The 26967-nt window shown below is 27.5% G+C and overlaps 1 protein-coding gene across 3 annotated transcripts; it reads right to left on the bottom strand.

Moving 5' to 3' along the window:
• Positions 1–2920: 2920 nt before the first annotated feature.
• Positions 2921–14407, bottom strand: LOC142646047 (tyrosine-protein kinase SYK-like). Of its 3 annotated transcripts, none has more exons than XM_075823939.1 (4): positions 13241–14407; positions 4182–4775; positions 3091–3510; positions 2921–2992 (listed from the first exon to the last, which is right to left on the bottom strand). In XM_075823939.1, the coding sequence occupies exons 2-4, from the start codon at positions 4442–4444 to the stop codon at positions 2953–2955; spliced, it is 723 nt and encodes a 240-aa protein (XP_075680054.1). In that variant the 5' UTR covers positions 4445–4775; positions 13241–14407; the 3' UTR covers positions 2921–2952. The 3 variants fall into 3 exon arrangements, with proteins under 3 accessions (XP_075680054.1, XP_075680055.1, XP_075680056.1); XM_075823940.1 differs by having other exon boundaries at positions 4182–4770; XM_075823941.1 differs by lacking the exon at positions 2921–2992 and having other exon boundaries at positions 3087–3510; positions 13241–14406.
• Between the last annotated feature and the right edge of the window lie 12560 nt (positions 14408–26967).

Raw genomic sequence — 26967 nt, 5'->3', positions numbered from 1 at the left:
TTATAAAGAATTTTCTTTTCCTTTTCTTTTTTCGATTATTTGTTATTCTCATCACTGTATACAGTAGTAGTAGTGGTGGGAGATGTTTTTTCTTTTTTTTTCTTTTCCACAACGAAATGATACAAATTGAAATTCAGAATGGGAAAAAAGAGCGAGAAATAATTCTTTTATTTTTTTTTCTTCCAGAAAGAAAATATTAGTAGTTCTTTTGCTGTTGTTGTTGTTTATGAAAAGAAAATGAAATTTTTCAGTGGAACAAAAAACAAACGATAAGAACACAACGATTTGAACATGTTTTGAAATGAAATTTTCAACTAAAAAAAAGAAAAGAAATGACAATGTAATGGGGTATCACTTGAAATGGACCTTTCGATGATGATGATGATGATGATGAGAAGTAAAAATGAAAACAGAATGTGTGCATTCTATCCGATTACAAAGATTGTACGAACAAGTGAGAGAGAGAGAGAGAGGTATTAACAATTTTCAGCATCTGCTTTGCTTGTCTTTACTTTTTTTTTCTCTTATTAAATGTATAAGAAATCGGCGTTTACATTGAAAATTTTCAACGTTTTTTTTTTGCTGGTTCTCTGTGTTCAGTGGTAAACGATTCCAGGAACATCAAGTGCATTTTTCGTTTTTTTTTTTTTTTGTTTTTTGCTAGCACAGCTTTTTTTTCACCAAATTCGCATTGAAATTATTTTCATTCTTTTTCAAGTAATTTAAGAGCTTAATTTTCTAAATTTTTATTTATTTATTTTCATTTCTCTTTGTGTGCTGAAAAAAACGAAAAAAAAATTCTGTCACAAGTTTTTACTGTTATTTTATTACGCAAAATTATTATCGCACGAATGAATTTTCTTTTCGTTTCTCATATATTTATTTATTTCAATTAGAATCAAATGAATGATGGTCGTGTATTGATTAAGTTATATGATTCGGTGATTGAATCGATATTTGGTTGTTAAAAGAAAGTTGTATAAGAAAAGTGTGATTTAGAAGAATCTTTTGATATAACTTTTCATCATAAAATCTAAAAATACGTAGAATTCATTAGCTTAGAAATAAGATGAATGAATTTAATCTTCAATAAACAAGTGAAAATGATGATGATGATGTGATGTTGATGATAATTAATAATAAAACAATTAAGCTAATCTAATATTAATTTAGCCTGTTCTATGGAGTTGTGAAAGATTGTTTGGCCTTGTATTTTCATCCATTATCGGTAAGTTAGTAAAAATAACCGAAAAAAAATTGTAGTTACAGAATCAGCTCATCAATTATATCGCATTAAACATTTCAGAAAGAAAAAAAAGCGAATTTTTTTCCTGCAAAGATTATTTCAACAATGAAAAAAAAATCTTTATATACAACGTCATTGATATATTGGAAAGTTATAATCGAATCAACTCAGCAAACAAACAGAAAAAAAAATCATGACTGTCGAAATAGACGTAGAACAAACATTGTAAAATTTGAAATTCTTGGCTGGTTTTTATGGGAATTTAGCCACAAAATTTTTTGGATCAAATACAGTCTGTGTTTGGTTACAACTATATATAAACAAAGAGTTGATCATCAAGCAGAAAAATTATGCTATGATAATAATTATCTAGGAAGAGAATAATAAAAAAAACAAAATTTTGGAAAACTAATTTTTGAGGATTCATCATCATGATCATCGGAAACTACGACTCACACACACGTATATTATTCTTATAATTTATGAGCTATAATAAATTACATATATGAATTCTGTTTGTATTCATCAAGGCTAAGCTGAATTTTCTATTTTTGTATCCGTTATCATTAGGTGTAGGTTAATAATGATAATCATAATCGCAATAATAATAAATTTACAACCCATTTGAAGAAGAGCAAAGTTTTTTTTTCGTTTTGAAAATATAAACTCAACGAATAAAAAAAGAATATTTGAGTGACCACCAATTACTATCATCAAAGGGGAATATTAGAAAAAGAAAAAAAAGAAACGTGATGAATTTTCTATCATGGAAGTGGCTGCCCAATATTTTCAAGCAATGAAAATAATAAAATAATGATTAAATAGCCTTAATACATTAATTTTATATAATAATTATTATTATCATTATCATTATCATCATAAAACAATTTTCGTTTTTGGAAAATGTTCCGTATATTACCACTAACACCGTTGTTTTGTTTTTTTGGCCGTTCGGTTATTCATTCCAATCAGTACCAATTATGTAATATTATTATTTTTTGTCCTAAATACTAGAAAAAAGAATAAACCATCATTATCCATATGTGGATATAATTACTACTATATGATTAGTGAAACAAAATGGTAATAATCATCATTTTGAATGGTTTTTTTTTGGATCCACATACACACACATTAACGAATGTACAACAAGAATAAAAAACCACATTCAGATAGAAAAATTTTTGTTGTTGTTGAAAATTGGCCTTTTCGTTGTTGTCGAGAAAAATGTAATAATTATGAGTAAAAAAGAGAAAGATAGAAGAAGAATTTGAAGCAATAAAATTCGATCGATAAATTCAATATTTGAAAGCAAGAAAGAAAAAAAATTATTGAAATGAAAAATATGAAATGGATAATTTGTAACATGATAATGATAATGGTGATGTTACCAATTTATGATTATGATGATGGTGGTGGTGGTGATGAATTCCAGCCTGAAGCCAGCCATTCAACAATTCCAAATTGTCAATTGTATACTCAAAAACTGTGTGTAAACAGTGGTTTTAAACCTTTTTTTCTTGATTGTCAAACAAATAACTATGATAGTTTAATAACACTGATGTGATTATAAAGGATTCTTATATTAAAAATTCTAATTAAATATGATGCACATAATCATCATCATCATTGTTTATGAATCTTTTTTTCTGGGATTCCTTTTATAGAGAAAATCGAGTACATAATAAAGTTTATTATACAAATAATTATTCAATTAGATAATGTTGGAATGTTATAATAAAAAACCTGAACAACAACTTTTCTTATATTACAATAAGAATATTACAAGAATTTCATAGAAAGTAAAATACATTGGATTCTGAAATAATAAAAAAAATGCTTACAGAAATTTTCCATCCAAATGGCCACTAGATTCAATACGTTTTTCAGCTTCTAAACGTGATAATCGAAAATGATACCATGGTTGTAATTCATGCATTGATTTAATAATTAGTGAACGTATTAATGGTGAAAATGTTGGCGAAAAATGTAGATCACAGTCAATGTTTTCACGCATTTCTTCAACAGTTAAACCCCAATTTGGTGCACGTTGTAATAATTGTTCACGTATTGTATCGGGATTCATTTTCCAATGTGTTGATGGTAAACATTTACCAAATAGTGCACGTAATGGTATTGTTGGTTTACATGCTAAACCATCAACTGTTTCGATTAATTCCATTGGTGATTGAAATGTTTGATTTGGTAGACCTTGTAATACAACATTACCGTTAGATAATTTGTTGATTCTATAATGTAGAACACTATTTAAAAAAAATAGTAATAGATAAAAATTAAAGATTGTTAGAAACTTTGAATGAATTTTTTTTTTTGTAAAAATGTTTCCTAGAGCATTCTTTTTTTACTTCAATTCGTAATTCAATTAATTGAAGAATAAATTTACCATATAAACTGAATTATTCTTTAAAAGGATAAGAATAAAAAAATATTGCCTAAAGTATCGACTTTATGGCAAGTTTTTTTTCGATATAACAATGAATTATCAAATTATAAATGTCTCGAACCAATCAACAATGAACATAAAACCAAGTAACAACAAGCATAACATTAACAATGAAGATTTCTTTTTTTTTTTGCCTTTCAATAATTGGCTATCTCAAAATGTAAAAGAATGTTTTATCAAATGGTTGTTGACTACAAATATAACAATACTTTTTTTCACTTCTTGGATAATAATAAAAATAACGAAAAAAAGACTTAATTCAATTTTATAAAATTTTCTATTCACTTTACTTAAAATAAGTTGATTGAGAAAAAAAATGCCTATAGGCATCTGAATGAATTCATTCGGAAAGAAAAGAATTCAAAGCAAAAAATTTGATATTTGTTTTGGAATTTTGGATTTAAAACACGTGCCATGTTTGCTATACATTAAATATGAATGATACATTAAATTGATTGATCCAAAACATACCTATTATGATGACAAAGTGATAATACAAAATCATTTCCCGATTCTCTAAGTAAATACATTCCATCTGAACAACCTTCATCATATAATATCCATTCAGTATCTTCACGTGTTATACATCCATAATAATAAGGCAATGATTCAAGTATTGTACACGGTGTTTGTGTTACATAACAATTTTCATTAGCTATCGTATTATTATTATTATTATTATTAGTGACCGTCATTTTAAGTTGATTAACCATTAAATGTTTTTCCATGGCCATCTTTTTTCCACACTTGACGTTTGTTGTTGATTTGATTTTTGAGCCGTTTTTTTGTTGAATGAATGAATATCATATAATATTTTGAATGATACTTATGATAATTATTATTATTCGGATGATATCTTGAAACAACAATAAGAAAATAAGATGTTGTTGTTGTTGAAATGTCAAGTATAGTGTCTTTGGATATAATTTATAGTTCGGTGAAGACACTTGAAAAATGTTTGTTGAATGATGATGAGAATTACAAGGCTCTTAAATTAATTAATGAAGAAATGGAAAATATGGATTTTTTCCACCGAATTTATCCGCATCTTGATTAATTACTTCTCTGTGCGGAAGGGGATGATGAAAGAAGGAAGAAATAGAAAAAAAAATGGAAAAACATAATTAGAAATTTAAATAATCTTGAAAAAAAAGTTACGATGAACGAATTTATCGATACTTTGGCGATAGTACATTTTTGTTTTTTTTTCATCATTCCTAAGAATTTTCAATTTCATTTTTTTTATTTGTCATTCAAAGTTTTTTTATCTTTCTTTCATTTTTTAAATATGAATCGAAATCCCAAGTACCAAAGAAAAAAAGTTCATGTCATTTTTTTGATGATGCAACGTAACATGAAAAGCTCAAATCAAATTCAAAAATCTGAATGAATTTGAAGACTTTATCGACCTAAAACGAAAACACAAAGCCTGGATCATCATCCAAAAAAATTGAAACAAAGTTGACTAAATAACATTGGTAAATATTATTGAGAGAAAAAAAAACGATTTCTCAAATATTATATTCGAAAAGCGAGCCTAAACGAATCATTTTTTTCAATCATCATTGAAAATACCAACAAAAAAGAATTCGACAAAATTCAAAGATTAAAAGTTTGTTTGTTTAACGCTGATGATGATGATGATGTTTGGTGATTCTATTCGAATGTCGCCAAAAAAAACCCTTTCATCTAATCACAATGACATTTGTTGTTTGTTGATTTCAAAGCACATACAAAAAAAACTTCTCTCTCTCTCTCTCTCTTTCATCATCATAAATGTCAAATGAATCCAAAGAACAAATTCTGGTTTCTGTTTGCATTTCAATTCTATTGTGTGTGTGTGTTTGTGTGGTTTTCTTTCTTTTTCTCTCATTCAATCCCAATAACAAATAACAACAACAACAACAACAACAACCACAACGAGAATAAAAAAAAAGAATGACAGAATCGGCCTTACTAACAATAGAACTATGTTGAGCTATGATTTGTCATAATTTATGAATTGTATCAACAACAACAACAATCATAATATTTTTATGTGAAATGAATACGAATTTGTCGTCGTCGTTATCGTTGTTGTCAGTGCAGGAAATAAAACAAAACAAATTCATTGAAATACAAATGAAAAGAATTTGATCTAATTGAAATTAATATTAAATCATATCCAGCGCCCAAATGGAAAGAAAAAGATTGTTTTAAATTAATCAAAATAATCATGATGAAATGAATTTTGTTTTTTAACCTGATTTTTTTCAATCACAGTTTTAGTTTTGATGTTTTTTGTTTGTTTCTTTGGAATATAAATAATTCAATGTGTGAAAATAGAAAATGAAGAAGTAGAAATTTTTCATCTAAATTCAGTTACAATAAAATTTTATCCAGAATCCAAAAAAAACAAAGTAGAAAAATAGTAATTCCAGAAAACGGGCAAAACAATAAACAACAGCAAAATAAAATGAAAAATGAAAAGCAAATTAATTTTAAATTCGTAAATAAATAATTGATTTCAATCAAGTTGGAATGATAAACAAGGTTAAAGGTTTTATGTTGTTGAAAATCACATTTCCGGTTTAAATTATTGATAAGTTTATGAATGGAAGGAAAAAATATCAGTTATTTTAGTTAAAACAGAGATGACCATTTCGAAGAAATATTCCTTCTAAATATAAACGTTAATGGAATCGCTTGTTTGATTTGATTTTGATTTTTTCTCTTCTTCTCATCAGCAGCAAAACACACTATACTCACATCCGAATTCATATAATTAAAATTTGTATCAATTTTGTTCATCATCATCAACCGATAGAATCGGATGCCAAGCTGATTATTTTTTTCCGTTTTTTTTTCGTTCCTTGATTCACCAACAAAAAGTTGATCCTCAACACTATGAGTTCCAAAAAAAAACACTGTAAGCAGGTTCGAAAACATTCAAAAAAGTTCATCGAATCATAATCATCGTTCTGTACAGGAATGGAATCAAAATGCCACTTTTTTTTAACGTTGAACCGGGGTAAAAATGATGATGTTATTCTGATGATATGATAGGATTATATTGATTGAAAGTGAGAGAATTTTTTTCGAATCTCGAGTGGCCAAGTTTCAAAGTTTGTTTTTTTTGTCAGTGGATCTATTGAAATGAGATTAACTTTTTTTGACATCATTAGATTATTGGGTAAACTTTTTTAAAAAAAAACACTCACTCAATATTCACTGAAATTAAAGTCAATGAAATTGATCAATATCAATCAAAAGAAGAAAAATGAAAACCCAAACATTATGAAATTTATGAAATTTATGAAAATTTTTTAAAATGAAAATTTGAATTAAAATTCTTTAAATTTTTAGCAAATAAAAAAAATATTCTAAACATGCAAATTAATGCATCGGCATGTAATACGTTTTTGGGATAGTAAGGAAAACACTGTCTGGAATCTGTCATCTGTTGACCTACAATAGGAAATAAGAATTTTGAAGAATTTTCGACAATAAGAAATTCATTCCTGTTTCACGAAAGAATTTCATGAATTTTTTTTTATTTGTTTGCAAATTGTCCATAGTTTGTTTGGCCAACATTTATATCCAACAGAAAACTAAAATCATATTTGTTATTGATTGTCAATGACAATATGTGTCACATATTGACAATAAGGATATGACAAAATAATGAATATGCCGACTTCAAAAATGACAATTTGACAAACAAACAAACAAACAAACAAATGGATAGAGAAAATAAGTCAAAATGTCAATCAAAATAAAAAAAAAATAGAAAACGAATGGTTGATTCACAAATGATCATGATTATCAAATGAAATGTCCAATATGAAATGTCCGAAGATATAAATCATGCGCGAGAGCGCGATTGACACCAAAAAAATATGAATGATGAAAAAATTCTGGTCAACATTGTGGATGGACCGACGAAAGAATACAATGAAAAAAAAATGTAAATGGATCATCATCATTGTCAATATATATTGTTTGGAATTTTATTTTCGTTTCACGGTGCTATCGAAGTTTTTGGTCCATCCATTTTTACTTCGTTTTTTTCATTCATTCTTTCTTGGTTAAATGGAAAATGATCGGACATGAAAATATATAAAATGTGTGTACATGATTCAATTTTAATAACTCGAAGGCATTACTTAAACTGAACTGAATTTAAAATGAATGGATAAATAAATACAAACGATGAAAATAGGATAGATGCATATATATATTTTTTTCTGAAGATGGATCCATTGAAAATATTGAATTTTTGATATCGTTGAAATGAAATGGAAAATTCATCCAATTTTTTTCCTTCTTTCATTTTGATGATAAAAAGAAGAAGAAGAAGAAAAGACATTCAAGTTTTCATTTTTTCTTTTACTGTTAAAATGAAGAATTTTTTTTTTGTATGTAATGTAATTTTAAATGGAATCTTTAAAGCTCAATTTTGATCCATCCATATATATCTGTGTGTGTCTGTGTGCGTTTTTCCTATTTCATAATGTTTTCATCACTTTGGCTTGTATTATATATTAATATATTGACCATTCATCCATTCACCGGACCAAAATGTAGAAAAAAAGAAGGGTAGAGAGAGAGATAGACGGAAAACATCAATGAACAAATGATTGAATCATTCAAACAATTCAAATTCCGTATTAAATGTGTTTGGGCCATATGGTCCATTAAGTAGTAGAAAAAAAATTTAAGATACAAAAAAAAGGCTTTTACAAAATTTATCACCAGACGATGATTTACGTCAAACACTCATTGGACAAACAGGAAAAAAAATCAATTTAATTTCTTCTTTTCTTTTCTTTTGATTCATAATTAATATAATTCATTGGAAAAAAATTACAATTTTTTTCGTTTGCATAGTAATAAGGAATTATATAAGCGATAGACAATCCGGTGAAACACTTGAATTCTCAGAATATTATATTGTTGTTATTGTTCTGTTTTTGTTTGTTTTCAATGTTTTCATAGTTTCCGAAAATTTTGAAACAAAAAATCTACGAACAATATTTACTGTGAACATATCATCATCAGCCGTTAACAACTATGACGATTAACATTGTTTTTTTCAGATAGCGAAAAAAAATAGTACTGTATAACAATAGAGCACTTTAAATGGAGCAAAACCAAAAGCTCAACCAACGATGAATTTGAAACAAAAAAACTAATGGCCTTGATTTACTAACTGAAACAGCAACGATGATACAGCTGTCGAGAAATGGAATGAATTTAAGAATTTCAACAACATCGCTAACGACGAGAAAAAAACAAAAAATTAATGATAATGGTTTGTTACGATGAAACAAAAAAAAAAGAATCATGTTTGTGCAACAATGCGGCTAACATAATGAGTGTGCAATCTTGAAAAAACTAACAAAAAAAACAAACAATCAATTTGTAAACTTGAATGAAATGTTTTTTTTTTAAAAACAAACATTTCAACCATGGAATTATTCTTTAATTTGTTTTTTCCGATTCCGGTTTTCATTATCATCATCATCATCATTACAATTTTCAAAATTATTTATTTATTTGGATCAAAATCAAAAAGTCATGAAAATGATCCGCTAATAAATAAAAAGAATAAGTAACAGATGTCTACGATTGCCTAATAATCATGATGATGATGATTATGATGACCCATCACATCATGTACACAGTGAATCAAAATGTGAAAACAAAAATTAATAAATTCTCACTTAATTATCTCTATAAATACAAACGGTCATCGATATATCAATATTGAAGAAAAGAAAGAAAATCATATTTGTGACATTTTATAATGCTTTGTCGATGTTGTTGGATAAAGATAGAAGGAACAAAAAAAACAATAATAATAAGTATGTATCAACTTTTCTATTCAGCGAACAGTTCGAAATGACACAATATATTCTACAATCGATATAATCTCATAACATATCTGGGATGTGTTAGATAGATTCTTCGATATGATATGATGAAAAGTGAAATGAAAGAAAGAAAAAAACACTATGTTCTTGTTGTTGTTGTTGTTTACCCAGAAAAAAAAATATTGAAATCATTTTTTTTTGTCCATCTTATCTGTTCTATATATATAATGTTTGGAACGAAATTCTTTCGGTCATTTGTTCAGTGTATAATGTTTTCTTTCTATTTTTCAAAAGGAAAATTTCAAAAGATATTATAGACCATCCATGCTGCTACTTTTACTATTGTTGCTTTATTATGTCCAAGTTTCTTTTTTTTCTTTTTTTGTTAATAATGATTGGTCATCAATTGTTATTTATGAATGATATTGGATACTTTTTAAGCTTTAGAATAAATCGATAGTGTGAAAATCTTAATTCAAACTATCTTACATAGTGATATAAAGCCACAAAGAATAAAAAAAAGAAGTTTTTTTTTGATATAGAATTTCAATGCAATAAACAGAGGGGGCAATCCATATTTCTATGGAACGAACAATACACATTAATATATCCACAATGGTCTTTGAAAAATTTCTGTTTATTTTTTCTCCATCGTTTTCTTTATATGTCTTACTTATGTGAACAAAAAGAGATACAAAAAAAATCACCATAATAATAATAATAATGTTAATGTGCATTGTGTTGGTCATCGTTTTATAGCTGTAGTATTTTTCCTCTTGAAAGTGAATAAGTTTTTATCTTATATAATAGCCATTGACCAGAACGAAAAAGAAAGAAAGAATTGAATTTGGAAAGAATTTCGGTCAATGTGAAAAAAAAATTTTCTCATTTGTTTTCCAAAAGTGACCATGTTCTACATTCATAAAAAAGAATAATTTTTCAATCCAATCAAATGATGATCGCAACATCATCATAATGATGACCATGTTCATTTTTTAGCAAAGAAAAATAACGATTTTCATATAAAAACATTATAATGATGATCCTTTGGCCTTTTTTTTTGTTTTGTTTTGTTTGTTTGGTTTCAGAAATTTATGACGGTCCTGATAAATGATTCAAATATTCAAATCAAATGTCAAATTTTTTTTTCTTTTGTCGTTGGCCAAAATAATAATAAAATTCTTATTGAATATTGATTATTTGTTATATGAATAATCGTTTTTTGTTGTTGCTGAACTTATTCTATGCCGAAAGAATTGGTAGATAAAAATGAATTTTTTTTTCAAATTTATAAACGTTAATCTTGAATGACAAATTTTTGAAAGAAAAAAAAATTAATTCATCTTGACATTCAATGATAAGCAATGCAAATGAATGAATGAATTTTATCATTCACAAATTATCAGATCAGATCCATATAAGCAAATTATATTTAAAAAAACTATGAAAATATTTCGATTTTCATGCCAAAATTTTCTTTCAATTTTTGTTCGGCGTATTCTATTTTAGATTCAAAATCTAATGAATTTAAATATTCACTGTACATAGAAATTTACGAAAATGAATGAAAAAAGGCAATTTTATTAATAATTTATACAAAATTTTCATCTTTTCCTGATGCTCAGCTAAGTTCAGCATTGGCTGTGTGTTTAGATCGATAACGCTGTCAACTTATTGTAGGAATTTTAAGGGAAAAGAAAATTCATTTTCGATATGATTTTTTTCTTTTTTTTTTTTGCTTGGATAATAATTATCGGCAATGAAAGAATATTCAATAAAATTATATTGATATGGATTCTTTTTTCCATCTTCTTATTTTAGAAAATACAAAAATTTTCATCCATCACTATCCATTTTCTATCTACACTTTTCAGTATTTTTGAAAGTAAAGTAAAGGAGAGTCGCGAACATGGTGTAATGATCGGTGTAAATTACACATGATCGTGTGTGATGCTATACATGCATGTCATTATTATTATTATCATATGTTATATAATTTAACGAATTTGTACATGAAAAAAAACAACCAGAAAGAATGAAGAAAAAACTCATCAAAACTATAGAATAGAATAGAAGAAGTTTGAAAGAAAAAAAGAAAATAAGATGGCCAAATCTAATTAGACATGTTTTATGTAATGAAAACATTAAGTTTCATTATCTTAATCAAAAAGATACACACACAGAACCAAACACTCGACGATTTCTATTCTGAAAAGAAAAAAAAATCCAAAATGAAAGATTTATTTGAAATTGTCATCATTATGGCGTGACAACGACCAAAATGTTTTTTTTTCTGTTTTGTTCTGTCTTTTGTTTTGTTGTGCACTTTTCTCTTTTTTTTCCTTTTGATTTCATCGTTATCATAATGTCTAAAGAATGTAACCGGGTAACATGCATGTATGAACAGAAAAAAAACAAAACATTCTTCCAAAGAGATGTTCACCATATGCAAAAATAACAAGGAGAGAAAAAAACAAAATAAATTTTGATTTCAATTTCAATCAACCAAACAAACAAACAAACGAAAAAAAATAATAACAATAAAATGAAATGAAAAGTGAAGAAAATTTTTAAGATGAGAATCTTGAAAATTATTGTCAACAACAACAACAGCAAAAGAATCTTGAAATGAAAATCATCAAACAACAAAATAATAGAAAGAAAAAAAATGAAAATTTTGAAATTAAATTTAACTTTTTTTTTCTTCTTAGTTTTCTCTTCCGTAGATATCAATTCAAAGAAATGTTTTTTTCATTTTTTCTGAAAGAATTATATTTTCACTTATCACACATACACACACCAAGCAACAGCGACAAGTTTTTTTGGTTGCTGTTAACAGAAAGGAAAAATTCTAGTCACATCTATTCATTTATCCATATGTCTAGAGAAACCAATGGGAAACACTATGCGAATCGTTAAAGTTTAAAGAGAAAAAAAACAAGAATCCAAAAAAAGAAAAAATACTTGGAAATTGAAAAAAGAATTTGGGATACATCATGATGATGAGGATAACTGAAAGAATTGAAACAAACATCAACACATACACAGTCAGAGACAGACACTTACAAATCAAACATTAAATATGACAACAGAAACACATTGTGTGTGTGTGTGATTGAAACTTCTGAACACGTAATTATTAAATAATTTTTCTTTCTACTACTTTCTCTCGTGTTTTTTTTTCAATACCAAACCAAAATAAAACACTCTAGTATTCTATCGATGATGACATTAAATATATTGTTGTTGTTGTTCTGTTGTGTTGTATGACGGAAAAAGAACCAACTTTAACAACAACAAAAAATTGAAATTTGTTGGTGATGATAGAATCAGAAACCATAATGTATCTACTATTGGGTGTTGGCGACCAACATTTTATTATTATCATTTTTTTTTCAAGTTATCAAACAAGAATAACACTTCTCATTTTTTTCACCGTTCAATTTGGGTGTGCGTGTGTGTTCCATGATGATATTTACTTCTTTTTCACCTTTGTTTTGTTTTGTTTTGTTTGTATTTTTTTCCAATAAAGTAAAATAGTTTTCTTTTGATGTTTTTTGTTTGTTGCTTCAGTTTGGCCGCAGAATTGAATGGGAAAATTGAATTTTCCTCGTTTTAAATTTTCTTGATTTTATTGACCGGTAACTTTCTTTTTCTCGTACACATTATACTTACATTAAAGTCATTATCATTAAAGTTTCCCTGATGTTTGATTTTCGGATTTCTTTCGATAACGGCAACAAGAATGAAAGAAAAATGTTTCAACAAAAAAAAATTGAAACAATAATTATCGGTTGAAATGGCAATTTTCAAATAATGATAAAAAATCCAATCAATTGAAAATGATGACCCGATCAAATCGAATCACAATGATGATGATGATGATGATAATGTGATTGACCACACATTTGAAAGCTTAATTTTCTTTTCTTTCGTTCGTTTGTTCGAATGAAAAATAAACTTAACGAAAAACCGAAATGAAAAATAATTGAACCGTTCAAAGATAATGGCAGCAAATCGAAAATCATTCGAATGATGATGATGGTGATTTAAATTGAAAGTTAAAAGTGGCAAAAGAGAAAAAAAAATTGCCGATTTATAATTTGATTTTCTCGAATCAAACACAGTACAGACACAGTTGATGATCATATATGAAGTTGAAGAACCAATTAAATTGAAATTTTTGTGGTCAAACCATATGTGTGAAGCGAAAATTAGATAAATTTACAATTGACAATCGATCAAAATCATTTAGAATGACATCAAATAAGGAAAATTGAATAATAGAATCTTTCAAATTGAATAAGGATTAATGTTATTCACATTCACAACATACACAAACACACAAACAAACAAATTTTTTTGGAACTAATTTGTTGCAGCAATGTTATTATTATTATTCATATGACAATCACATTACACACATATCAAACACTTGTAAATTATACATTATTCTTCCGCTTCTTTTTTTGTTGTTTTGTTTTGGTCATTCGATTTAGATCATTTTTTTGTTTTCTGTGAATAGTGTCGATCAACTAATTCTATAGTTATTTGTTGTTGTTGTTGTTTTTGTCTTCGTAGGCAATGTGTGTATGTCACGCGTGTAAAGTTAGATAGTGAATGATGATGATGGAAAAACTATGGAAAAACCGACGACGAAATTTTTTTTTTTGATACCCGAATGTTCGAGTATCGTCCGGGATCGACCACCACCACCACCATCGTCATCATCATGATCATCATCAACATCCTACATACAGACACTACTATACATTCAATTCATATCTATGGATGATTCTATAACACACATAGAAATCATTCATTGTCGATCCAGAAACACTACCAACTATGCACCAAAAAAACACTAACTAACTAAAGCATAACACACATAGAAGAATAGTAATATAGCAACAAAAATAAACTAAACAAGTATACTGCGCGATTGGTATTCCGGTTGTATTCGTTTTTTGTTTCTTTCTCTGGTTCTTCATTCTCATTTCTCATACTTTTGATCGTGGTCTTTTGGTCTTTTCTTTTTCTATTTTTTATCCATGAATCTTTATATACCAGAAACAGGAACAAAAAACAAAAAAAACATGACATGCACAGAACCATTTCAATTTTCTGTTTTCAATTTTGGTTGAATCCATTGATTTTTCTCCAAAATGATTCTTCTGTTTTCTATTTTCTTTTCCTTCTTTTATTGAATTATTCGGCGTTCTATGATATTGTCGTACGTTTGTAGATACAATGAATAAACACTAACTAACTGCGTGGCAAGTGTGCTAATAAAAATGTTGCGCATCATGATTCAGAACAATTTATTTTATCAATTTTAAAACAATAATGATTTATGCTAATGTATATTTGATACCATTTACCAAGTAACGATAATGATATAATAGAATTGAAACAAAGAAAAAGTTGTAATATGAATCAGCTGACAAAGAATCAACAAACAAACAAATAACCATTATCATTATAAATTCAATCATATAATAGAATCAGAATGATGAGATTTCATAATTGTGAAAGCGCATATTCAATGTTTCGAATGACATTTTGAAATTCTCATTATTCCCTGACTATTGGAATTTATGTTTGACTTTTTTTCTCCATACAAAGCATATAATTAATACGAGTTTAATGAATGAGAAAATTGAAATTGATCAACAGAAGAATCCGTTTTTTTGTTAACCCTATCCTGCCAACATGCGATAAGTAGATGAGGAGGAGGAGAAAGAAAAAAGGCAAAAAAGAAAATCTGCATTTGAAACAAAAATGATGATAGAATTAATCGAATGGCCTCGATTTTGGTTCAGTTATTCAAAATCCTTGAATTTTATGTTATGTTGTTGTTGTTTTTATTATTTTTCTTGGTTATGATAAAAAAAAAGATAATTGCTTATAGTCTGATATGGATAATCATTGAAAAAAAATTACTGATGATTTATTGGGTAGTGGTATTCTATAAATTGACTTGAATTCTGTGTAATTCTATTACCAACTGGTGAAAAAAAAATCCAAAAAAGAAAAATGTAAAGAGAGATAGAGAAAAAAAGATCGTTCTAACGGTTGGGTTCCATCCAATGGACATACTGTAGACATTCATGTCCAATGTTTCATTCTTCATGGCGTGTGTCGATGATATAACTGAAAAATTGCCTATTGTATAAGTGTGTGTGTGTGTGGCTGATGGTATTTTTATATGATGGTGGTGTTAATCAGCAAAAAAATGATTACAATGACAATGGAGTTATCTGCAAACGACAGAGAATAATTTCTCTCACTTTCTCTCTCTCTCTCTCTCTCTCTCTCTCTCTCTCTCTCTCTCTCTCTCTCTCTCTCTCTCTCTCTCTCTCTCTCTCTCTCTCTCTCTCTCTCTCTCTCTCTCTCTCTCTTTCGAACAATAAAACCAGAAATAAAATGAAAAAATTTTGCAGAAAAAAATTTTCAATGAAATCCAGAAACAAACACACACACGGAACATTTATTGAAAGAAATTGAAAAAAAGAAAGATTTTTCAAAATTGAAAAAATGGAATCTTTGTCGATTCAACCAAACAAAACTAACTAACCAAATGATAGTTATTTACAATTGAACATTTACGGTGGTTATCCATCATTATCAGTGAAAAACGAAAAAAAAACGATTTTTATATTTTGGAAATAAAAGAAGAAAGCCCAAATAAATGAATGGATAAAACTTTTAAAGATAGATTTTTCAAGATTGAAATTTAAAGATTTTTACGTAAAAAAATGATTCATGTGGTTCATAAAAAAAACTTTGTTTCAATCAATACGGATTTGATTTGTTCCAAAAAAACAACAACAACAACAACAAAATCTTGATTAGATCAAACCCAAATCACATTCCAATCGTAAAAATCAGCAAATTTTCCTTGTGTTTAGATCGATTCTTATCTGAACTAATTATTCTTATTGTCTTATTGTCGTAGATCAACCAATGTCATTCTAAGTTATTTTCATTTTCCCAAAAAAATCGATTCATATCAAAGAATGTATCGAAATTCCTTTGTTTATCATCAACATCATCATCAACAGAATGATATCCCAGAAAGGCCAGAACATAAAAACAAGAAAATGTAATGAGAAAATCAAATGAAAAGATTTCTAAATTGATGTGAACAAAACAAAACGAAAAACAAATATAATGAAACAATGGATATATATAGCGATCAGCAGAAGAGAGAGGGAAAAAACTAGAATAAAAACGATCAAACAACAACAAAACAAAATTTTTTTGGTACAATGTTTGACCGAATATATGAAACGTGACATATCAAATACACAGTGAGACACATACACACAAAGAGACATTCCTATATGGAACCAGAATCTTATTTTTGTTTTCTTCAAAATGATCACACTACTCACACTGATCACAATTAATATTTAACAAAACAAAAAAAAATAGAAAAAATTCTTTTACAAACAACAATTCTGTTTCAATCAACATTCAAACATCTGTTTTCTTCAGGAGATTTTCATGATTTTTAACAAAAGAAAAAAAAATGAAAACGAAACAAAAATTTGTCGTTTCTCTCTCTCACTCTTCAATTTCATTCATTCATTTCAATTTTTTTTTCTTCGTTCATATTTCATCCCCACCAGAATCCAAGATTCAACGCCTGGATTATTTGATCTCTGATTTGATTTTTTCCTTTCTTTCTCTCTCACACACTCACATAAACACACATCAAAATGAAAAGTTATGTCACATTCGAAATTCGTGGAAAAATGTCAGAAAAATATTCGCACACTTACACACAAACAGAATGGAAAAAATACAATCGAAAAATTTCGAATGAATAAATTAAATATTTTCAGTGTTTTTTTTTTTGTTTGAGTGTAGATAATGGATGACAGATCCTATGATCCTTTTGGATTTTTTTTTTCATTTCTCGAAAACAAAAGTCAAGTGGATGATGATGATGACAAATACTGAAGCATACACATTCATATTTGAAATGAAAATTCATATTTCGATTTCAATTATTTCATATAATATATTATGAATATTAATAATAATCAGAAGAAGAAGAAAAAAAAGAGGATGAATGAAATGAAAATCTATTTAATAATTTTTCTTTTTTCTTCATTTCATAATTTCATTTCATTTCTATTCCATCGAAGGTTTTTCATATTTGTAAATATGATGGAATGCATTGGAATTTAAGAAATGTATTTTTTCCTTTATTGTTTTTTCTTCTTTTCATTCTTATTAGTTTCGTTAATTGAAATTATTAACTTATTGTTTTCCTGGGGTGTTGTTTTGATTAAATTAGGTAAGTCTAGTGTACGATATTACGATATTGAATGAGAGATTAGATAAGATTTATTTACCTGAAACTAATAATAAATTTTTTTTCATTTAATTCTCAAGAGATGAAGATTCTGGAAAAAAAGTGAACAATTTCCTAACAATTTGGGATTTGATGATCCAAACATGTCCAACAATTTCCATTTCATACTAATATATAGTGTATTTGTAGTTGTAAATTTGTTATTGCTTTTAGCCTAAAATTAAAAAAAGCTACACTGTTGTTTTTATTTGTTTTTGTCAATTTCTGTATACAGTCATTATAATCTAATTTAATTGTAATTAAATTTAATCCACTTATACTTTTTTATTCCGTGTGTGTGTGTCTCCTTGTGTTAACATAAATAAATGAATAAATGAAAATAATCAACGAAAATTCACAAATTTTCTACTAAAAATACCCTAATTATTCTAAAACGGTGGTGGTTGTATGTTACATCAAAAGATAATTAGCTTCAATGAAATAAAAACAAATATTGTCAATAAACTCGATGATTCGAATGGCGAATGCCAGAAGAAAATTCATTCATTTCAACAGAAACAACATTTTATTATACGGAAATAACAAAATGAACAGAAAAAAACCCAAAAAACAATCGACAAACACTGGTAATTTTATTCGTACATTTTAATCATAATCATTGATTTGTTATTGTTGTTGTTGTTATTGTTGTTATTATTATTGTCATCATCATTAGATAATTTCATTTCATTTTTCTTTAATAATAACAAAACGAAACGAAAAGAAAAATGTTTTTTTCCATTCATTCTCATTCAGCATTTCGCATTTTGTCAAATTGATTTGAATGGCATTTCGGAAACATATTTCGATCCATTTGGTTAATGAATAGTTGGCTGGCTGGTTGGATTCAGTGAAAAGAGAAGATTTCGATGGCTAAATGGTATCAAATTTTTCTTCCTTCTTTTTTTATTTTCTGTAATAAACATTATTACAGACTTGTGAACCACATCACATGCACGAATTTCGATTTTTTTTATCGTGTTCTTGCTAGATTCAACGAATGAATAAAAAAACAAAACAACAAAATTAGGCACCTTGTTTGATTCATTTGCTAATAGAATCATAACCAATTGTTTGACACATCAATAAACACACACACACACACCGAATGAATGAATGAATGAGTGGGAGACCTAAATGACAAATAGCGACATTTTCTTTGAAAAAAAATGAATGAAAGAAAAGAAAAGAACCGTTATTCCATCTATGGAAAACCTCGAAGAAATAGACCATTATTTTGCTTTTTTTAGTTATACAAATTATCATTGTTCAAGAATTGAAGCAAGCAACAACAAGTAATTATCAAAATGGAATTCTATATATTCGTGTGTGTTTGTGTGTGTAGCATGGACCATGATGACGTTGTCAACATTGAGTGACATTTTAACAAAATTTTTCTTTCTTCTTCTTCTGGCCTTGGTTATTTATCCGGCTTTTTTTCCATTCTGTATATGGATTTGAGTTGGCGTACGTTTTTTTTCTTCTTCGAAAATTAGATCAGAATTAATTCTGTAGGCAAAAAAACAAACACAGAAAAAAAGTTTAATCAACAAGGAATGTTGGATCTTCGTTTGTTTTTTTTCTGGTCTGTTTTTTCAATTAAAAAAGAAAAATTTATGCTAATGTAAACGTAAAACACACACACACACACACACAAAATAAACCGAAAATTTTCATCATCTTCTTTCAATTTAAATGATAAGAATCGTTGTGTAAATTCATCGTAACAAGAATAAAGAAAATTCTAGTTCAAAGTTTGTTTTTTTTTGGTTGTTGGTGAATGGAAAACCAAACAATACAAAAAACATGACAAACATGTAAAGTAAAAGATTGAAAAGAAGAAACAGTGATGGAAAGTTGAATAATTTTTTTGGCAAACCACAACAACAACAACAACGAGGAAGAATAATCGACCTTTTAATCAACGTTTTAAATATTTTTTAAAACCCGATTTTTCTCTCAATATACCACATCAACCTGCCAAATGCAGATGAATAGAAAGAGAAAAAGAAAGGATCGTCAATCGTATAAGCGATACGTCAATCTACCATCGACGGAAAAAAATTTTAATATTCAAAAAAAAGGATACCCAAAAAGTTTATGCAAAAAAAAACTGAACAAACTTTAATTACGTATCATATTCGTTTGATGAGTTGGAATTTTGTTTTTTTGTTTTCGAATCCTCGAAAAACACATAAATTATATACATTTGGATAGGTGTGATATGAGAAAATATTATCATTTGGGAATTTTTGAGAAAAAAAATTATTGGTTGACCTGAATGAACAAAAGAAAAAAGCCACATTTGTCAAAATGTACCGAAAATGTATTATTATTATTATGTTTTGCAAAATCTAATTCTACCTGATTCATATTGGAATTCAGAACATTTGTAACGAGAACATTTCTCACTTTTTTTTCTTTTTTCTATTAACATTTATGATAATTGAACCAGAACCCACACACTTAAATCATTGTTTCCTTTTTTTCTTTTCATTTCCTTTTGTTCAAAAAGACAAAAAAGACAAAAATTCAATTCGATTGATTAGTTCGGCACCGAAAGATTTTCATTTTCGTGTTCATATCTAAATAATATCCCACCCCATCATCTCAATTATTTTGTTTTTCGTTATCGTTGTTGTTGTTGTTGTTGTTCATCATTCTATTTTTGGTAACAAGGATCCACTTGGATAGAAACAAAACACAAAACGAGGAAATATATTGAATAATGACAACACTTTGGGTTATTTTTTCTGTATGTCATTCGATTTTTTGAAGAAGACTAATGATGACTTTAATCGTATCAGATCAAGCGTTACGCCCGCTATTTGCGTTTTTTTCGTTGTTTTTCAATATTGAAAGATTGGATACATGTGACCAGTTTTTTGGAGTGTGTGTTAATGGAATAAGAGCAACGAAAAAAAGTCATAAAGTCAAATGATGATGAATTTCAAAGCAATTCTGTGATGAGAAAATAGAATATTCATTATCGCATTTCATTGAAATTTTTCAATTATCGTTAAATAGGCCATACAAATCTACCTCGATATTCATAAGCAGATTCTGTAAATAAATTCAATCAATTTTCGACTATAGCTGAGACAGCTGTTGTTGTTTTTCTTGGTTCAAAACTAAATTTGAATTTTATCACTTTCAAATTCAAAATTTTTGTTCATTGTCAATCGATTCTATTATGTCGATTGATAAACAAAAATAAACAAACTATCCTTTGATCATCCAATTTTTTCTTTTGATTGTTGTTATTGTCTGTGAAAGAAAAAAGTTAATTTATTATTGAAAATTTTAATGAAATTTAAATTTGCATTAAAATATTTCTGGTTGTTCTTGATTTTTTCTTCTCAATTCACCATTATGGTGAAGACAACGATGATGATAATCAAATGAACTCAATCCATTTTAAAAGTCACAATTTAATTAAAATGTTAATTTTAATTAATTTAAATTCATTTCAGTTTGAATTTTTTATTTTTTGACAAAAAAACGATGAATTTTTAAGTATTTTGGGTTTTTTTCAAACGTCATTCTTAATTCAAAATTGTATTCGAAACCCAAAAATGAATTGTTAAAAGTTTTAGTTTTTTTGGAGTGATTTTAAATGATTATTATGATGATGGAAAGCAGAAAATTGTCTTGATTTTTCTTCTTATTGTTTGCTTGCTTTGCGAAGCAATTTGACTTTATCAAACATTTTTCAAATCATGATTTTATTACAATCATAATAACGGCAGAGAAACGAATTCAGAATGAAAATCAAGATTGGTAAAGTTTAAAGGAAAATTTGAATTTAAATTTCATTTTATTATTATTTTTTTTGTTCGCTTTTGCCTTTTCTGTCTTGTTTATTTATATACGAAAAAATCATCATAAATATTGTTTTTCTTATGAATTTTGTTCCAAACCATCGATACTTTTGGTTCGAATGAAATGAAATGAAAAAAATAAATAAATAAATTCTGTTCAATCATCAATTTTCAACAATTCGCAATTCACAATTGCAAAACGACCAATTTCTTGAAATTGCTTTCTTTATTTCTCTGTCTGTCTATATGTGTGTGTGTAAATCAAATTAAGCAAAAAAAATGATAAAACAATCGATTTGAATTTTTTTCTTATATCAGATTTCGAAGAAATATTCCTGCATTTTTTGTTCAATTGTTGATCAAATTAACTTCTTTTGAATGTGTATGGTATGTCCATTGTTTTTGAAAATCTAATTATCATTATGATTACCTGTACAAAAAAAAATCAATCAATTTTCACTTTTAGCTTTTAGCAAAATGTTGCATTTTGTTTTGGAAAAATGGAAAATTGGACAAAGAAATGGAAAAAAATTGCAAAGAAATTGCATTTTGTCACCATTTTTGCAAACATTTATAATGATGATGATGCACAAGAAAAACTTTTCACTAATCAAGTTTGATAATCAATCGATTCTTTTCTTTTCTTAAATCTTTTCGAGAAAATTTTGTTCAATAAACAATGAATAAATTTCAAATAAGTTTCAAATCATTATTATTCATTTTTCTCTTTCTTTTTTAACATCGAACAGATCGATATTATCGAATCAATGGATTTTTTATTATGTAAGAACAAGATCAAGAACAAGGAAAAAAATGAAAAAGATCGTCATCATCATCATCATTATAATTGAATTGCCATTATGCAAAGTTGAACAACACAGCCTGTGTGTCTGTATGTTGATCCGTAATATAATGCAAAAAAATAGCGACAACGATACATATTGAATCATCATTATCATCGAAAACAAAAAAGAAAAGAAAAAAGAAGAAGTAACCATAGATAACAGACAGTAAAGGTAATAATATAGTGGAAATGCATTCACTGTATTCAATGAATTTTGCACTTGTTTCCTTTCCTTCTTGTTCATCATACGAGAAAAAAAAGAATGATATGATGTTGTTGATGATGATGATGATTGGATATTCATAATCATCATCATATTTGAAACGTGAGTTTTGGTTTATTTGGTATTAATAATCATCATGAATATTAATTGAAAAAAATATGGAAAAAAAATAGTGAAATGTTTCCTCTATATTCACTCTATTCGTATATGTATGTCGATATGGTTGTTGTTTTGTTGTTTTGATTGAAACGACTCAAAATAATTCCGACCAAAATATTAAAAAAAAATGGACACGAAAACATTTTGATGGATTTTCTAGTTTCCTCTCTCTCTCTTTTATTCTGTATATAGAATATGATGAAAATATAATATTCATAGGAATTCGACTGATTGTGATGGATTCAGTGTGTGTATTGCAGCGAAGAGAAGAGCAGAAAAAAATTTGAGCACGTTTGATTGATTTATTTTTTTCTTTTTTGCTCGATTCTGGAAAAGAAAAATTCAATACAAATGAAAAACAAATTTGAATAGTATTCATTGATTTGCATGGTGGAAGCACAAAATTTGATTTCCATATTTGCCATTATCATCCACAATTATCAATTAAAGTTGGTACGTGTGTTTCCAACAAATGGAACAAAAATGAAATTACAAAAATTACTTGACCGATAGATCATAAATGAATGAATGAATGAATGATTAATCATCAGTCCTAACAGTGATAACAATTATTTAAAAAATTATTTGTAAAATAATAAAAAAAAATCATTTTAATCAATTTCAAGTTATTATTGTAATAAAAGCAATACAATTATTATGGGAAAAAATTGTAACATTGTCGAAAAAATTTGAGTTGGTCAAGGTAATTTCTGGGAAATGTTAGCCAATTTTGATGTGGGGAAGAACCATCTTGCCAAAAGATTAAATCATCCGAAGATGTTGATTGACATTTTTTGCATGATATAATTTTTAAGCATTCACAGGTAACGACTGTTGTTTATCGTTTTACGCAACAAATAAAAAGTTATGGGCTTGTAGGCTTTATAGTTTTGTCATATAGCACCTGAAAAAATTCTTGAAATTGTTCCTTTGTAGCTTCAGAGCTGCATGGTCCCCAATAATGGCAATTATGCCTATTCACGAATCCACCTACATGAAAGATGGCTTCATCCGACCATATTATTTTATCGAGTAGCTCCGGAGCTTCCCCCAGCCATTGCAGCATGTGTTCGGAATAAGCCATCCTCCAGTAGCAATCCTCGTGCTTCAATTCCTGCACGTAATGAGGCTTCCATGGCCGGTACTGGAGCTCTTTTCTTAGCACCTTATGAATGATTATTTATTTAATTTTAAATCAACACCTTGCCATAAAAGGCATACCTTGTGGATGGTGTAGGTGGATAGGCCGGATTCCAACGCGGCTTTTCGGACTGATTTTTGAGGATCCGCGTCAAATATCCGGCGCACCTTCACGATATTTCTCCTCGAGCAAAAGCCATTATCCGGTCGCAATCCTCGTGCTTTAATTCTTGCACGTAATGAGGCTTCCAGGTCCGGTACTGGAGCTCGTTTCTCAGCACTTTATGAATATTGTATGTCTGACGCCACCATCTTTGTACCATTTAATTTGAAGACTTCGTATCTTGATGCAATTATTGCACGCTGTTTTGTCGTAAGATGGGACATAAATATTGATTGATGAATATTTTACAAAATGAATAATAATGAGTTTAAAAATACAGATAAAAAAATTGAACATCAAAAATCGAAAAATCTAATATTCTCGAAAATCTCATAGACGCATTTCGTAAAAAAGCTAAAATAACAATTGAGCAAACAGCAAACGAAATGAACTAATTTCTATCTTATTTATACTTTATTTTACAAAAAAAAGTTCTTTTCGAACTAAAATGACGTGTTTTGTAAGTTATACAGGTACCTTAATTTCTAAACATTCGAATTTTTTTCTGACACTATTTCTATAAGAAGAGGATCGATTCGTAGAAATAGATAAATATCCATAAAGGAAGTACGTTGTATATGAAAATTCGAACTTGTAGAACAACGGTGAGCCATTTTCGAATTTCTTTTTGTTCGAATTTTTGATATAAATTCGAACAAAAAATTTGCTAAAAATATCATTTCTACTAATTAATTGTTTTTTTTAAACCGTTTTAACTCAAAATCAAAATTGTCCACTTATGATTTTGGCTCATTCAGTTCCTGATATAAATGAAATAATCTACAAATTAAAAAACAAAGAACCGATAATGATTTCTTTAATAAATTGAATTATCATTTAATTCAATTATAACAATTATTGTTAATTTATATAAATATAGTTCTAGTTCATTATTGTACTTCAATCTTGTTTGATTATTTATTAAAAGTTTAATTGTTATTGTTCTATTATTTCGTGTTTTATTCTCAATCTATAACAAAATTCTTAAACCCATTTGATATTGATCTTTCCTGATTACATTTTACACTGCTTTAAATAAATCTACCGATATGAATATGATTGATTATTACTTATGACACAAAACGATCATCATGCAGTGGCTGGTTTCAGAAGCGATAATGAGCTCAAAAATTTTACTTTTTTCATATAAAAAAAATTATTTTTTTTTTTGCTTGATGAATATTCTGTATATTTAAATAAAACACATTATATAATTTTGAATTTTGAATATAATTAAATTTGATTTACAAACAAAGAATCAATTTCTGTGTGTGTGTGCGTACATATCAAACGGGTGAAAAGCAAAAAGTTTTTTCTTTTGTTGTCTGATGTTTTCGACAAAAAAAAAAAAACGATTCTCATCCATTCAATCAACGAAATGTCAAGGTGGAATTTCGTTTTTCGTTTTTTACGTTTCGTGCAAAACCAAAATAATAACGTTATTTCCTTATCCATAATCAATTATTTTTTTATCGACAACCGATTATATTGATTGTGTCAATTCAATTCAATTCAATGAAGAAGAAAAAATCGAAAAGATTGATACAGTATTTAGGCACACACACAGAAAATGGAAAAAATTGGTGAAAAAAAAATTAGATTCTTCATAGTCAAAATGAATCGATAGTATTAGAGAAAAAAAAGATCGATGATAAATTATGTGTTGAGATTAGGACATCAGAAGATCAATTTTAATTAAAAAATATAAAAAAAAATCTCTATATTTTCCCTTTGCTTTTGCTTCCTTTTATATAACATTCTTCGGACATTTGACTTTTTTTTTCGTATTTCGATATTTTCACTATCGGTGACAAATTGTCAATTAACAATGAACGAAAAACATAAACGAACAAACGAACGAACGACGACAGAATCACTCGGGACTTACTTTTACCATCCAACTGATTGTTTACAGCCAACAAATACAAAGAAAAAAGAAAAAAGAAAAGCCAAAAGTTTTGAAAAGAAAAGCGAGCAACAACAACAACAGAGAAAAAAAAATCCAATTGACCCGCCATGGATCATTCATTCATGTGTGTGTGTGTATCATAATAAAAAAGATCAAATCGATTGATTATCAAACACACACACACACAATTCGTTTCTGGATCAATTCGATCCAAACAACAACAACAACGAAAAATTGGATCGATACAAACAAACAAAAAATAATCATCAATATCACTATTATGCCTGTAAATATTATATCCAATCACACGAAAAGGTGACATATTGACAATAGTTTGAATTGTCATTGGAACATAATCAATATCATTATTCGTAATGAATGATTATCATTGATGTTGATAAAAACACATTTTGACATTGAATTTTTTCTTTTTCTTTCTTTGTTTCTTAAATCAATGGAAATTAATAAATTTTCAGAAATGGATTCAGAATCCGGTATTGTTGTTGTTGTTGTTGTTGTTGTTTTTCACTGGCTGTCAATCAGATAGTCATTGTGTTTGTGTATAGAATATTCGACCGAATAGAAAAGATGAGAGAAAGAGAAGCAAAAAAAATTTTCGAATAAACTTTTTTATTAATAAAAAAAAAAATCGTACAAATTTCCGTGTTTATTCGTTTCGTTTCTTTTTCACTTATCAAACTTTTCAATTTATTTTCTTTTTTTTTTACAATAAGAGAAAACTGAAATGCAAAAAGAAAAAATGAGAAAAAGATTTACG

The sequence above is a fragment of the Dermatophagoides pteronyssinus genome, unplaced genomic scaffold, assembly GCF_027571235.1.
Source record: "Dermatophagoides pteronyssinus isolate colony J.1.1.1.1 unplaced genomic scaffold, Derpt_VIB-CSIC_2022.12 sq0042, whole genome shotgun sequence".
Lineage (NCBI taxonomy): Eukaryota > Metazoa > Arthropoda > Arachnida > Sarcoptiformes > Pyroglyphidae > Dermatophagoides > Dermatophagoides pteronyssinus.
This window is presented reverse-complemented; position numbering and strand designations above follow the sequence as displayed.

Bases quoted from the DNA above. Each gene is read 5' to 3' on its own strand.
- LOC142646047 (XM_075823939.1), bottom strand. From the start codon at position 4,444: ATGGCCATGGAAAAACATTTAATGGTTAATCAACTTAAAATGACGGTC. The intron at 3,511-4,181 runs GTATGTTTTGGA...TTTTTTAAATAG, and splicing joins TCACTTTGTCATCATAATAG to TGTTCTACATTATAGAATCA. The intron at 2,993-3,090 runs GTAAGCATTTTT...GTTGTTGTTCAG, and splicing joins CATTTGGATGGAAAATTTCT to GTTTTTTATTATAACATTCC.